The sequence below is a fragment of the Stenella coeruleoalba genome (genome assembly GCF_951394435.1).
Source record: "Stenella coeruleoalba genome assembly, chromosome: 7".
Classification (NCBI taxonomy): domain Eukaryota; kingdom Metazoa; phylum Chordata; class Mammalia; order Artiodactyla; family Delphinidae; genus Stenella; species Stenella coeruleoalba.
Window position 1 is genome coordinate 56,430,718 of NC_137153.1, and position 15,681 is coordinate 56,446,398.

Below are 15,681 nucleotides of genomic sequence, written 5' to 3' on the forward strand. Positions count from 1 at the left end.
CATGTTGAGTCCTGTGTTGTGATCCAGCTGAATAATGGCCTCTGAGTTAACAGAGGCAATGCTGCCCCATGGGTTTTGGGGTGGGGTAGGGCTCTGGGTGAAGGGAAGGAACACTGTGATTCGGGTCACCCTCATCCCCACGGTGTTCCTCTTCAGTAGTTAGGTGGACACGTTGTTTTACATAAACACACACTCTGACACCGTCTCTGGATAGTGTGAAAGTCTGGATATGTTCAACTTGCCTCCCCTGTCACCAGTCTGGGGTGTGATAAGTACATAAACGCTCTGTAAATATCTTGGCAGAAGTTGGTCAGTAACTGATGGGGCCGGAGGTGGGGATAAGCAAGGACAGGAAAGCTGGTTAACGGGTTTTATGACATGACCGGTCGGAATGTAAGTTCTAAACCCGTGAATGGTAATTCAGCACTCTGGAAATGTGAAGGCAACTTTTAAACTATCTCCTCTATGTCCCAAATGTAGTATCTATGCTACAATCGTCAATCTCAATTGAAATCATCTTTGGAAAGAAAATGTCGACTTTACTTCAAAATACAGACCATCTTAACCTATGTTGGACACTCACTTCTGAATACATTTTACTTGACTGATAATCTTATCTAATCTGAAGTCAATCTGCCTTACATTTCACATTTCAACAGAGTATTTGCTTAAGCTACTGGACTTCCATAGATCATCAGAAACATTCTTTATCTCCCCACTATTTATAATACTTTAAGATCATTAGCAGACAAAAATCTAGTTAAATCAAACTATAGGAATAGAGAAAAAGCTTCACTATATCTCAGTCTACTTTACAATTTTAAGTAATTTGAAAGAATAACCATCTACTGAAGTTCTCACCACATAGTACAGTCATTAACATTTTTAATTACATAACCCTTTAACACATTAATCTCGTGCCTCAAAGCCAAAGCTAAATTAAAAACCACAGGAGAGTCACTCACATCCATCTCTAAGAGATTGAACATGCTTGACTCAGCAATTTCTTTAGACTCATCAAATTTCTCCAGAGCCTGACGTAGCTCTTCATCTGGAATCTTGCCTTGTCGTTTCTTCTTGTAATCAAAGTCCAGGCGTCGACCCTCCAACTTCTTTAAATGATGCTGAAAAAGTCAAGGGTGGGAATATACTTTGAAAGGATGTACGGAAAAGGCCTATTTACAGCTCACTTCCCCATCATGCCTATTAGCTTCCAAAATAAGACAGGCTAAGTTCTAAAACATCATGTCACCAGAAAAATAAAGAAACCTGCATCACTGGGGCAAACGCTTCCAAATGCTAAAACATTTATGTTGGGAAACATCTTTAAAAATAATTAATAGCAAGAAAGAAATTGTGGGAAATACCAATACCCTTTACTTCTACCCCTGCTGGGTCAAAGCTAAAGTGGAATATATCCCTCTCCATCCCACGGCAGAAGCCAGGAATGTGTGTACACACCCTACACATCTGGAAAGCACAGGTATATGGGGCTCACAAGTCCCCATCTTCAAGGGAAGTGGTATCTCATGGGAAGGCAGAGGAAAAATGCTTTCCTTGAAATGAGCGAGATAGCATGGTATTCTTCCTTTTCATATCATAGAACATTAGTGCTGGAAAGGATTTATCTTTGAGGTAATCCGGTCTGTTAGAATCACCTAAGATGCTTATTAAACATATGGATTCTTGATCACCTGAATTAGAATATCCAGGGCTGAGGCCTAGGAATCTATGTCTCAGCACTTACCCTAGTTGACTGATGTATCTTTAGGAGAATCATGGTTAATTTAAGCCTCCCATCTAACAGATGATGGCACTTAGTCATCATCTAGACCTAACTTGGAAAGGACCTAACACCATACACTGCGCATCAATCCCTCTTTGCATCACCTCAGATGCACACATTCCTGGTGTGTGGCTGCCTAGCCTTGTCCGACACCTCCACTGACCAAGTAGGAAAGTAGTTTCCGAAAGCTACAAAGTATTTTTGTCCTATGAGCAGCAGTGTTTCACTACTAATGGGTGGGAGAAAATGCTAGACTTTCCTTGATCCTGGGTGTGCAAGGAGTAAAAGGGAAGGAAATGGAAACAGAGTTGGGAGTGGTGAAGAAATGAGAAGGAAGGAGGAAGGATATCCTCGACCTTCCCGCCCACGTTACACCCTGCCTCCAATCCATGCCCTGATCCAGACTAAATGTGTGTATCTTTGGAAGGAATATTCTTTTAGAACATCTGAACTGGCAGTCAGCTGCAGGGTAGAGTCCTGGAGGCAGGGTTACATGTTAGATTTGGAGTGAGTCTGCCACATACTAACTGTGTGACCTTGAGCCGGTGGTAGGGCTGAAGGAGATTTAAGCTAGAATAAGATCAGGGAGACTACACAGTGTGGTACTTCATTTCACAGTCAAGGAAATCAAATTTCAGGCAAGCGCAACAAATATTTGTTAAAAGAATGAATGAGCGAACATCGCACACCCAGTTCTAGGTAAAGCCGGTTGAAGTTTATTATTTGGAATAGCTAAACTCTTCCACATGTTTTAGAAAGAGGACAGTCGGGTTCTCCCTCAATCCTAACAAACATTATGAGAATATGAAAACACATGTTTACAGAGTAACAGAATAATTATGTATTTAAGCTAACAAATTTTCTTTATTATTCTGTGGTTTTCTGGGGGCGATTTCACACAGGGAAAGGATATCACCCTCATGGAGAAAAAAGCTTGAAAAAACTTGAAAATTGAACGTGGAGAAGTCAAATGTAATACTCAGGAGTGGCACAGTCATCATAACATTGGGGCTAAAAGTACTGCCTTTCTGGTTTCTCTCGATTTATCGTGCTGGATTGTTTTGCAATTCACATGCTCAGTGCTGACAACATGCACGGTAAGCTTTAAAAAAATGTTTCCTAAAGGAGAAGGGCACCTGCATCTGTACAATTCCAACTGCCCACTTCCCAAATAACTAGCTGCAGATACCTGAATTTCCCTCAGATCTTTGTCATGAAGATTCTGAAGGGGGTCAATGAAGTTCTGCTTCACTTCCATGTCCAAAGAGTCCTTCACCTCCGAGAGTTCCCGCATGGCCTCCCCCACCTCACCAAGCGCTGGGCCTGCAAGGGGATAACTAAGCACTTGTACTCGTTAAAGAACAAAGGTGAAGGTGAAATGCACTTGCAATAACAGCACCCATCACAGACGAAAAACCGGGGATTACTGTCTGTCTTCTGAAGACAACCAAGACAACAGACAGCATATAATGCCCTCTGGAGATCAGTGTATTTTCCACCTGAGACAGTACATGAAAGTTCACTGAGTACAATAGACTCAATGCCCCCAATGGGTGGTAGAGGGACCCCTTATTATAAAGAACATAAAATTTTGCTTTTCCTTTAAAAAGCAATTTGGAAGCTCCCTACCCTCCTTTGTAAGTGCTTGCTTTCCTTTAGAGGAGACCTCTTTAAGGCCAGCGCATTGAGCAAAAGCAAATACCGGGAACAGAGCACAGGGCTCAATCAGGAAGGACAGTCATTTGCTGCGACCTCACATTGTGAAGGAGTGAAAACAGAAGGTGGTTACTCTGGCGGCTGAGGGTCAAAGGAGGGAGGGGTGAAGGAATTCACCTGGGGCAGTCAAATTTGGTACCCTGGAGAGAAGAGCAGGGAGCAAAGAGAAAGCTCATGGGGTGGGGTGCTGACTCATGCTGAGTCAGCATGAGTCATGCTGACAGTTCCCTCTGTCCCAACACTAGTTACCGCCAGACACGTGCAATGGTAAATGTCCAGGCATCCGGATGCGTCACCCAGCTATTGTAATGATGGGATCTCATTAGGAAAAAAGAAAATACATAAAATTCCTAAGACAAATGATGAAACGGTCTGAAAAGAAATTTGGGGCCCATGTGGACAAGACCTAAAATTGAGAATCAAAATATAAAATGGTTTGGATGATTTCCTACAGAGTTTTCTTAGTGGAACTAAAATCCCACGGACGAATGAAAAATGAAAATGTGAGGAAGCATACATTACCGAAGTTGCAATCATCTCCAAGCTCTCTTCCAAACTTGAGCATGGCCTCTGCCAGCAGCGCTTCTGCCTGAGGGTAGCCTGGCCCTTTCTCCTGGCCACGGATTTTTGACATGGTGTTGATCATGCTGAGTTTAGCTCTGGAAGCTGAAGACAAAGAGATAAGAGACTTTCAAAGCAGGCAACGTGATGTAGGAGGGACAGGGCTGGGTGGGGAGTCAGGCCTTCACCGGTCTCTAAACCAGCTCAGCTACCGAAAATTGCCCCTCCACCAATGTCTTCATCTGCAATATGTGCAGCTTGGTCCACAGATAAACACACACCTGCTCTTTTAATCGCTAAACTCTCCCTTTCTCTCAAAATCTCAAGAGGAATTTAATAGAAAAGGCAAGCTCTTCCAGGTGAAGATCCCATCTTGCCCGTCTTCCTGTGCCTTTTCTTTTTTTATTTTCTTTTTTAAACAATTTTTATTGGAGTATAATTGCTTTACAATGGTGTGTTAGTTTTTGTTGTATAACAAAGTGAATCAGCTATATATATACATACATCCCCATATCCCCTCCCTCTTGCATCTCCCTCCCGCCCTCCCTATCCCACCCCTCTAGGTGGTCACAAAGCACCGAGCTGATCTCCCTGTGCTATGCTGTTGCTTCCCACTAGCTATCTATTTGACATTTGGTAGTGTATATATGTCCATGCCACTCTCTCACTTCGTCCCAGCTTACCCTTCCCCCTCCCCGTGTCCTCAAGTCCATTCTCTACTCCTGTGCCTTTTCTGATACTCTCTTCATTGCTGTGGCCCTTCAGTCCCTCTGTGGATCTGGGTGGCCCACAGAAAGCACTTCAAAAACTACTGGATTATGTGAGCTCGAAGTTTTAAGATTCTACCTTTTATTTCAATTCTAGGAGCCTATGGACTGAAGTAGAAAATTAACTGATAACTCCTGCAGTGTGGGCCTTATGCCATGTTTCACTCACACCATGTATAAAATAGAACTATTTTCAAAATCACCTCTCAACTAAGATTCTAACAGTAAACAGTCCCATGAAGAACAGAAATATTGTGTTCATTAAAAAGACTTAATTATTTTTCTCGCACATAACTGCTTCTGAAAATTAGTTTTGTGCCACAAAGACAGCATTTCAATTTCTTTTTTGCTTTTACTTTTATAAAAGAAGATGCCTAGAAGGCAAATCCAGTTTTCATGGAAGAAACAGGTTTATTAGCACACTGTTAAAGACAATGATTTACTTGATGTTAGGATACTACGGCTTCTCAGGTCCATTATCAGAGTTGGGAATGTACATTAACCTAGAATTATGCCCAGGATTCCATCTGTTTAGAAACCCCTGATAGAATCACAGCTAAAGCACACACTTCCAGCATTTAGTGGCTGCCATTTCATCTTGAACATTTCTTTTGAATAGGTTTTTATTTAAACTCTGGGCTTCAAAGGTCGAATCTGCAGACAAAGAGAATTATTATGAGAGGTCACCCTCCCAAGTTTGCCCAGGGATATTATAAAGAACAAGACAGCTATGGCCTCTGCCTTTATGAAGTTTATAGTGAACTGAGGGTAGCGTCTATTTTAAAAGCAATTAGAGTGAAGTGTATATACTAAGTGTCATGTGGGGAGATTACAGCAAGTCACGAAAGTATACAGCATCACCCTAGTCTGTAGGAGTGGGCATCGCAAAGAAGGTTTCGGGTGAGAAATATCTTTAAGCTTAGAATCACATAATGAGTAGCAATTAGTCATGCTAACAGATGTAAAGGCTGGCGGTACCTGGAAAAAATGTAAAATTCACATTTTCTTTACTTTGCTTCTCATAGAAAAGTGTATCATACACGTTAAATTTAAAAAATTGAAAATGTCACATGATGACACATTTTTGGGTGGAATGATATAATTAGAGTATATATTCAAAGACTTTTCTACAATAAGCCATATCTGAAATCCAGGAAAGACACAGTCCCTGCCAAGGTGCTCACAGTAGAGTGAGGTGTCAGATACGGTAACAGCGGCAACAAACGTGATAAATGCAATAACAGCTAATACACACAAGGTACCAGGGAAACACAAAGAAGGAGTAACATTAGCACAAATACAACTGAAATAAGCAGACACCAGACAATAAGAGGTACCAAATGAACAGAAGGAAAGAAGATAAATGGAGATCAAAGAAACCGAGGAATGAAAACACACGGTGGTTAATCCCTTCAAGTCCTGTTTTTACACTCTAAAGATTTATTCCTTTTACGAATTTGGTTACTGATTTGTGCTTAGATCTTGGTTCTGCTAAGAGCTGTCTTCCGGTAAGCAATTACCTGAAATAACTGTAACAGTTTAATATACTGTGGCTGATTTTCAAATTTATCATTTTCACTGTTGTTCGATTATGTTGTTCAATTCTTCCATTAATTACTTAGGAACATCTTGAATATGTTCTGTATTTTCACGAGAAGGGGGAAGAAAACCATATTCTATTAGCTTATTTCTTCAAATCATCTAAAATACTTATTGATTCATATATTTGAAGAGACCAGCTTTTAAATTTATTCACAGCTATTAACTATTTTTAAGACTCTTGGATTAGTAAAATTTCTGTTTTCTTGAAAAACATCATCAGATGTCTGAATTAACCATTTTTAAGTGTTAACATAATTATTTTTAAATGATTTTTAAAAGCAGTACTTGAAGGAACTTGCCTGGTGGTCCAGTGGTTAAGACTCCACGCTCCCAATGCAGGGGGCCTGGGTTCGATCCCTGGCCAGGGAACTAGATCCTGTGTGCGTGCTGCAACTAAGAGTCCGCATGCCGTAACTAAAAGACCCTACATGCCACAACTAAGACCCGGCACAGCCAAATAAATAAATAAATAAATAAATAAATATATATATATATATATATATATATATTTTTAAAAAGCAGTACTTGAAGAAACAGAGAGGAAGCCTAGAAAAATACACATTTAAGACACTAGAATTCCTATAATATGATCTCGGGCTAGATAGCTTCACCAAGTTAGATGTGCCCTTAGGGACCCTTCTCTTCTCTTCTAAAGGGACCTAACTCCTCTCCTTCACATTATCTTTATATTTGCCATAGCTTTAGCCTTTCTTTCAAATTGTTACAATCTCTCTAAGCCCCCATCTTTACTTTCCCACCTTTGCTATTCTAGTTCAACCTGCCCCCACTGGGTTTACTGCAGAAACAGTTTCCTAATAGCAATCTCTCCTCTGGCCCATGAGAGCAGGATACTGGTATGCTGCTCTGCGTATCTCCCAGACAGGATTAGCATAAAGCTGTACACGCATTAGATGTTTAACCTGGACTGCTGAAGGAAAGAATAAACGAATAAATAGACTATCTTAGAAACTAGTAGATGGTCATGGAAGTGGTTTTCATAAGCAGACTCTGTCCATATCCTATGGCTCACGTGACTGACAGCCTTTTGAATCATAAAAGAGAATGGGAACTAGAAAACTTGTTTTTTTTATGAAGAATAAAAAGTGTAGCAATCTAATAGAGTTCTTTTGCAGAGAGAAGCTACCTGACCTATATTGAAAACAGGGCTTTAGGGCCAGTCCCGACTGTGAACTGTGAGACTTGCCAGCGCACTTCCCCTACTGGTCCCCTACAGCAGCGGTCCCCAACCTTTTTGGAACCAGGGACTGGTTTTGTGGAAGACAATTTTTCCACGGTTCGCCCACTGCTCACCTCCTGCTGATTCCTAACAGGCCGAGGACCTGTACCGGTCCGTGGCCCGGGGGTTGGGGAGCCCTGCCCTAGAGAACTGGCAGTCAGGTTTGAATCCTCTGGGCAGAAGACTGGAAGATTCTTCTCTGGGGAACACAACCGACTCAAGAGAAGAGACCTACAGATATTCACAGCTGGAAGCACCCAATGCAACGACTTCAGGCTGATTACCCTAGAATGAAGCTATAATAGTAAATAAGCACCCTCCCTTGACCCAGCTTTACTGTCCTACACCTAAGAGGAAAAGGTTAGCCACTAACATCACACTTTGAAGAAAGTTTCTAACATGAAAGAGGCAAAACAAACAAGGAAATTGTAAAAACCAAACAACTCAGGGAAAGAAAAATAACTATCATTAACATTCTTAGGTGTCTAAGATACTTTATCAATGAAATAAAAAAGAAACAGAGAACTCTTAGAAATTAAAATATAATTTAACTTTAAATATGAATTTCAATAAAACATAAAATTTAAAAAAATCAATAGAAGCACAGATGATGAGGTTGAGGCAAATCCCCCCAAAAGTAGAACAAAAAACCAGAGATTAAAAAAATCAGAAAGAAAACATAAAATCAGGATCAGTCCAGGAGGTCTAGCAGCTGAATAATAGAAGCTCCAAAAAGAAAGAACACAGAAATAGAAGGGGAAGAAATTCTTTGTAAAAGTTCAAGAAATCTCTGAACTAACAAACGTGTTCCCAGATTGAAAGGGTCGATCGAATGCCCAGGACAATGGATAAAAGGATCCTACCAAGGACTATTAACATGAAATTTCATAACACTGGAGACAAAAAGTCCTAAAACCTTTCAGAGAGGAAAAAATAGGCTACACACAAAGTATCAAGTATTAGAAGGTCACTGAACATGAGAAAACCATGAACAACATGAGAAATTTCCTCAGAAAACAATGAAGCAATGACTCCAACATTTTTGGAGGAAATAATCTATAATCCTAAATTCAAATTATCAATGAAGTATAAAAGTAACATATGACATTTTCAAATACACAAGGAAGATTTTAATTTGTCTTCCCAAGGTCAATGGAAGAGGCATTCTACCAAAACAAAGGTGTCAGTTGAGAAAAGGGACAGGTTAAGAGATCCAGAAAAAGGGATCCAGTGTAAGAAAAGAGGTAAAAATGATGATAAAGGGAGATCCCAAGATGGTCCTTGTGCATCAGGCATTGAGCACCAACTGTAGCTGACACTATACATGACCAGGTGCACGCAGCTCAGGGAGCCATGAGCTAAAGGGAACTATAGGCTCCCCATGATCCCCACTGGAATCAGGTTATAGTTGTCCACTACTGTACCTTGCTTTATAATGCACCCTTCATTGGCCTCCTCCCCTTTCCTAATCTCCTAACAGGATTTCCTGGAATCATCTTCTAAATCAACCACTTGTGCTTACACCCATGCACATGGTTTACTTCTGGGGGGACCCAAACTAAGACAGTAACCAATCTAGAATGCAGCATCAGATACATATCTGAAAGATGATTGACACCTGGCACGTTTCAATGTATTGACAGGAAATTCATATCTGTGGCAGAGGGTTAGGGAAAGAATCAGTGAAAGGTACACAAAAAGTTAAGAAACTGAAAGTTAAAACAATTATTAACTCCAGGAAAAACAAAAAGGTTGTATAAGAAAAGAAATATAACCATATTATTCTGTATGTCTCAGATCTGTACAAGTTTTACAAGGGTGTAAAATGTAAATACTGAATACTGATCCAACATAAATTATGCTATAAACATACTGGGAAAATGAGAGAGGGGAAAGATGTGTTGCTTCTGGGAAACGGAAATGGGGGAAGTAACTCCAGGAGGACTGCTGTTTTTTGTAAAAAGCCTTAAAAAAATATTTTATTTTTTTATAATATGAGCATATATTACTTCCATTAGGAAGTACTAAATGTAACATATTCCCCACTTCTTTTTCCATCAGTAGACCTAATTTAGTGGCTGAACTGCATAAACTACTCACAGTATCTTCACAGTCTGGGCACTGCTCTAACCTCAAGGGTGTTTCCACCAAAAAGTTCTGCTGAAAAGTACGTTCAGTGGTATACAGAGAATTGGCTAGGAAGAGAAAAGTTCATAAGGATTAACAGGTGAAATGCCATCAAGGAAAAAACCATCAGAGGCAAGGTCTCGATGAGTCCACATCTAGGTGATTTCTGGAAGGAAAGGTATCTGGTGAACTGAAACAGCAGGAAGTAAAATTAGGATGACCAAGAAAGGTAATTTATTCCCCCAAAGGGCTTCCATTGTTTTGTCTTCTGTTAAAAAGGGGAGGGGGAGCAGTTTCTTTTTTGTCCTCAAAAATTTATACTATCTATTCAGGGAGAGAAACAGGGGCAGTCAGAGCTCAATCCGTATCAGCTCTGGACTCTAAAGCATAATCTGTACCACCCCTTGAAGAGTTTTTCTAATTCTGGGCACAGCCGAAGGGAAGCCAAAGCTCTGCGGAGAGTAAAACAGAAGCTCTCCTCGCACTGCCAAATGGTGTTATTTTCCTCTGACCTAAAAGTGGTGTCCCTGTGAGTCACTGCTCAGTCTCTCCTAAGCAACTAGCATGGTAACTAACTGGGAATGTTGAAAACCCAGTATTTCTGCTAAATCTTAGTGTTAAAAAAAAAATATATATATATATATATATATATATATATATATATATATATATATATATTTCTTAATACAAATGATCAAACAGGAAAACAGACCATTAGGTCTTGTCTGTCATGGAAAACAGCATAGAGCATTACAATAAACAATTGCTTTGGTTCATACAAACACAGGTCAAAATCCAGGCTCCAAATCTTGCTAGCTGTGTATCCCTGAAAAGTTATTTAATTCTGAAAGTTATTATCAGGATTCAGTGATAAACAGCTAAAAGAGCAACTAGCACAGACACACGCCATAGGCACAGGAGACAGGGGCAAGCACTCCTTTCTACCCTCCATGTTCTCTTTCTAGAAATGTGTGTGAAGTGTTCCACTGTCAACTTGGTTGTATGGGAAACTACATTTCCCAGAACCCTCCCCTGCGTGTTTCCAAGCTAGAACTGGTCCAAAGTGAGGCTGTGCACATTTGGGAGGCGAAGGTGAAGCAGCAGCCACACACTCGGAAGGCTGAGGTGAACACAGGTCCCAGTTTGTCCTCGATTTCATACTCTGTGCCCAGCTCTTCTTGAATGCTGATTCTGCTGACCAAGAGTGCCCCCAGGCCCACCACAGAGCTTCTGCTGCACACAGAGGTGGTAACCTTAAAGAGACAACAGTCTTCCGCAGCCTTCCATGTCAGCCGCCCTGTGCAGTGCTGCTCCAGCAGCTGGGCCTGCCTACCTGCCAGATTCCTGTAAGTTTGTTTACCTGGGTCAGGGCTGGTCAGTGAACTTTCTCTGATCCTTAACTCTACTTTTTTGGCCTTTATTTACCCAGATCTTCCTACAACTGTACAAGCTCTAGTTCCTTTAATAAATCTCTTAGTCCACAGTATCCACCATGTCTTTGCTTCCCTTACTGAACTCTGACTGACACAGTGGCTGATGGTCCAATATCTAAACTGATAAAAATTTATGATGGGAGAGGGGGAAGATGGCGGAAGAGTAAGACGCGGAGATCACCTTCCTCCCCACAGATACACCAGAAATACATCTACACGTGGAACAACTCCTACAGAACACCTAATGCTGGCAGAAGACCTCAGACCTCCCAAAAGGCAAGAAACCCCCCACGTACCTGGGTAGGGCAAAAGAAAAACGAATAAACAGACAAATAATAGGGATGGGACCTGCACCAGTGGGAGGGAGCTGTGAAGGAGGAAAGGTTTCCACACACTAGGAAGCCCCTTCGCAGGCGGAGACTGTGGGTGGCGGAGGGGGAAAGCTTCGAAGCCACGGAGGAGAGCGCAGCCACAGAGGTGCGGAGGGCAAAGTGGAGAGGTTCCCGCACAGAGGATCGGTGCCAACCAGCACTCACCAGCCTGAGAGGCTTGTCTGCTCATCCGCCGGGGCGGGCGGGGCTGGGAGACGAGGCTCGGGCTTCGGTACGAGTGCAGGGAGAGGACTGGCAGCGTGAACACAGCCTGAAGGGGTTAGTGCGTCACGGCTAGCCGGGAGGGAGTCCGGGAAAAAGTGTGGACGGGTGGGAGAGTCAAGAGACTTTTTCTTCCCTTTATGTTTCCTGGTGCTCGAGGAGAGGGGATTAAAAGCGCTGCTTAAAGGAGCTCCAGAGACGGGCGTGAGCAGCGGCTAACAGCACGGACCCCAGAGACGGACATGAGACGCTAAGGCTGCTGCTGCCGCCACCAAGAAGCCTGTGTGCGAGCACAGGTCACTCTCCACACCTCCCGTCTGGGGAGCTGCGCAGCCCGCCACTGCCAGGGTCCCGGGATCCAGGGTCAACTTCCCCGGGAGAACGCATGGCACGCCTCAGGCTGGTGCAACGTCACGCCGGCCTCTGCCGCCGCAGGTTCACCTCACACTCTGTGCCCCTCCCTCCCCCCAGCCTGAGTGATCCAGAGCCCCCGAATCAGCGGCTCCTTTAACCCCGTCCTGTCTGAAAGAAGAACAGACGCCCTCCGGCGACCTACATGCAGAGGCGGGGCCAAATCCAAAGCTGAGCCCCTGGGAGCTGTGAGAACAAAGAAGAGAAAGGGAAATCTCTCCCAGCAGCCTCAGGAGCAACGGATTAAACCTCCACAATCAACTTGATATACTCGGCATCTGTGGAATACATGAATAGACAACGAGTCATCCCAAATTGAGGAGGTGGACTTTGAGAGCAAGATTTATTATTTTTTCACCTTTTCCTCTTTTTGTGAGTGTGTATGTGTATGCTTCTGTGTGAGATATTGTCTGTATAGCTTTGCTTTCACCATTTGTCCTAGGGTTCTTATCCATCTGTTTTCTTGTTTGTTTTTCTATTAAAATTTTTTTTTCTTAATAATAATTTTTTTATTTTAATAACTTTATTTTATTTTACTGTACTTTATTTTATTTTCTTTTATCTTCTTTCTTTCTTTTCTTTGTTTCCTTCTTTCTTTCTTTATTTCTTTTCCTCCCTCCCTCCCTTCCTTCCTTTCTACTATTTCTCCCTTTTATTCTGAGCCATGTGGCTGAAAGGCTCTTGGCGCTGCAGCCAGGAGTCAGTGCTGTGCCTCTGAGGTGGGAGAGCCAACTTCAGGACACTGGTCCACAAGAGACCTCCCAGCTCCACAGAATATCAAATGGCGAAAATCTCCCAGAGATCTCCATCTCAATGCCAGCACCCAGCTTCACTCAACGACCAGCAAGCTACAGTGCTGGACATCCTAGGCCAAACAACTAGCAAGACAGGAACACAATCCCACCCATTAGCAGAAAGGCTGCCTAAAGTCATAAGTCCACAGACACCCCAAAACACACCACCAGATGTGGACCTGCCCACCAGAAAGACAAGATCCAGCCTCAGCCACCAGAACACAGGCACTAGTCCCCTCCACCAGGAAGCCTACACAACCCACTGAACCAACTTTAGCCACTGAGGACAGACACCAAAAACAACAGGAACTATGAACCTGTAGCCTGCAAAAAGGAGACCCCAAACACAGTAAGATAAGCAAAATGAGAAGACAGAGAAACACACAGCAGATGAAGGAGCAAGATAAAAACCCACCAGACCTAACAAATGAAGAGGAAACAGGCAGTCTACATGAAAAAGAATTCAGAATAATGATAGTAAAGATGATCCAAAATCTTGGAAATAGAATAGAGAAAATGCAAGAAACATTTAACAAGGACCTAGAAGAACTAAAGATGAAACAAACAACGATGAAAAACACAATAAATGAAATGAAAAATACTCTAGATGGGATCAATAACAGAATAACTGAGGCAGAAGAATGGATAAGTGACCTGGAAGATAAAATAGTGGAAATAACTACTGCAGAGCAGAATAAAGAAAACAGAATGAAAAGAACTGAGGACAGACTCAGAGACCTCTGGGACAACATTAAACGCACCAACATTCAAATTATAGGGGTTCCAGAAGAAGAAGAGAAAAAGAAAGGGACTGAGAAAATATTTGAAGAGATTATAGTGGAAAACTTCCCTAATATGGGAAAGGAAATAGTTAATCAAGTCCAGAAAGCACAGAGAGTCCCATACAGGATAAATCCAAGGACAAACAAGCCAAGAAATATATTAATCAAACTGTCAAAAATTAAATACAAATAAAACATATTAAAAGCAGCAAGGGAAAAACAACAATTAACACAGAAGGGAATCCACATAAGGTTAACAGCTGATCTTTCAGCAGAAACTCTGCAAGCCAGAGGGGAGTGGCAGGACATATTTAAAGTGATAAAGGAGAAAAACCTACAACCAAGATTACTCTACCCAGTAAGGATCTCATTCAGATTTGATGGAGAAATTAAAACCTTTACAGACAAGCAAAAGCTGAGAGAGTTCAGCACCACCAAACCAGTTTCCAACAAATGCTAAAGGATCTTCTCTAGGCAAGAAACACAAGAGAAGGAAAAGACGTATAATAACAAACCCAAAACAATTAAGAATATGGAAATAGGAATATACATATCGATAATTACCTTAAATGTAAATGGATTAAATGCTCCCACCAAAAGACACAGACTGGCTGAATGGATACAAAAACAAGACCCATATATATGCTGTCTACAAGAGACCCACTTCAGACCTAGAGACACATACAGACTGAAAGGGAGGGGATGGAAAAAGATATTCCATGAAAATGGAAACCAAAAGAAAGCTGGAGTAGCAATTCTTATATCAGACAAAATGGACTTTGAAAAAAAGACTATTAGAAGAGACAAAGAGGGCACTACATAATGATCAAGGGATCGATCCAAGAAGAAGATATAACAATTGTAAATATTTATGCACCTAACATAGGAGCACCTCAATACATAAGGCAAATACTAACAGCCATAAAAGGGGAAATCGACAGTAACACTTTCATAGTAGGGGACTTCAACACCCCACTTTCACCAATGGACAGAGCATCCAAAATGAAAATCAATAAGGAAACACAAGCTTTAAATGACACATTAAACAAGATGGACTTAATTGATATATATAGGACATTCCATCCAAAAACAACAGAATAAACATTTTTCTCAAGTGCTCATGGAACATTCTCCAGGATAGATCATATCTTGGGTTACAAATCAAGCCTTGGTAAATTTAAGAAAATTGAAATTGTATCAAGTATCTTTTCTGACCACAACGCTATGAGACTAGATATCAATTACAGGAAAAGATCTGTAAAAAATACAAACACATGGAAGCTAAACAATACACCACTAAATAACGAAGTGATCACTGAAGAAACCAAAGAGGAAATCAAAAAATTACTAGAAACAAATGACAATGGAGACACGACAACCCAAAACCTATAGGATGCAGTAAAAGCAGTTCTAAGAGGGAAGTTTACAGCAATACAATCCTACCTTAAGAAACAGGAAACATCTTGAATAAACAACGTAACCTCGCACCTAAAGCAATTAGAGAAAGAAGAACAAAAAAACTCCAAAGTTAGCAGAAGGAAAGAAATCATAAAGATCAGATGAGAAATAAATGAAAAAGAAATGAAGGAAACAATAGCAAAGATTAATAAAACTAAAAGCTGGTTCTTTGAGAAGATAAACAAAATTGATAAACCATTAGCCAGACTCATCAAGGAAAAAAAGGGAGAAGTCTCAAATCAATAGAATTAGAAATGAAAAAGGAGAAGTAACAACTGACACTGCAGAAATACAAAAGATCATGAGATTACTACAAGCAATTCTATGCCAATAAAATGGAAAACCTGGAAGAAATGGACAAATTCTTAGAAATGCACAACCTGCCTGCCAAGACTGAATCAGGAAGAAATAGAA

General features: G+C 41.3%; 1 protein-coding gene across 9 annotated transcripts in view; it reads right to left on the reverse strand.

Moving 5' to 3' along the window:
* Positions 1-15,681, reverse strand: part of SH3GL2 (SH3 domain containing GRB2 like 2, endophilin A1) — a 680,775-nt gene that overhangs the window by 419,138 nt on the left and 245,956 nt on the right. For all 9 annotated transcript variants that reach the window (XR_013829292.1, XR_013829293.1, XM_079927987.1 and 6 more), the window contains 3 exons: positions 4,025-4,168; positions 2,976-3,109; positions 966-1,124 (listed from right to left, as the gene is read on the reverse strand). Coding sequence is in view for 7 of the 9 variants with exons in the window: in XM_079927987.1 (XP_079784113.1) it covers positions 966-1,124; positions 2,976-3,109; positions 4,025-4,168 (437 nt within the window). In the remaining 2 variants the exon portion in view is untranslated. The remainder of the gene's footprint in view (positions 1-965; positions 1,125-2,975; positions 3,110-4,024; positions 4,169-15,681) is intronic.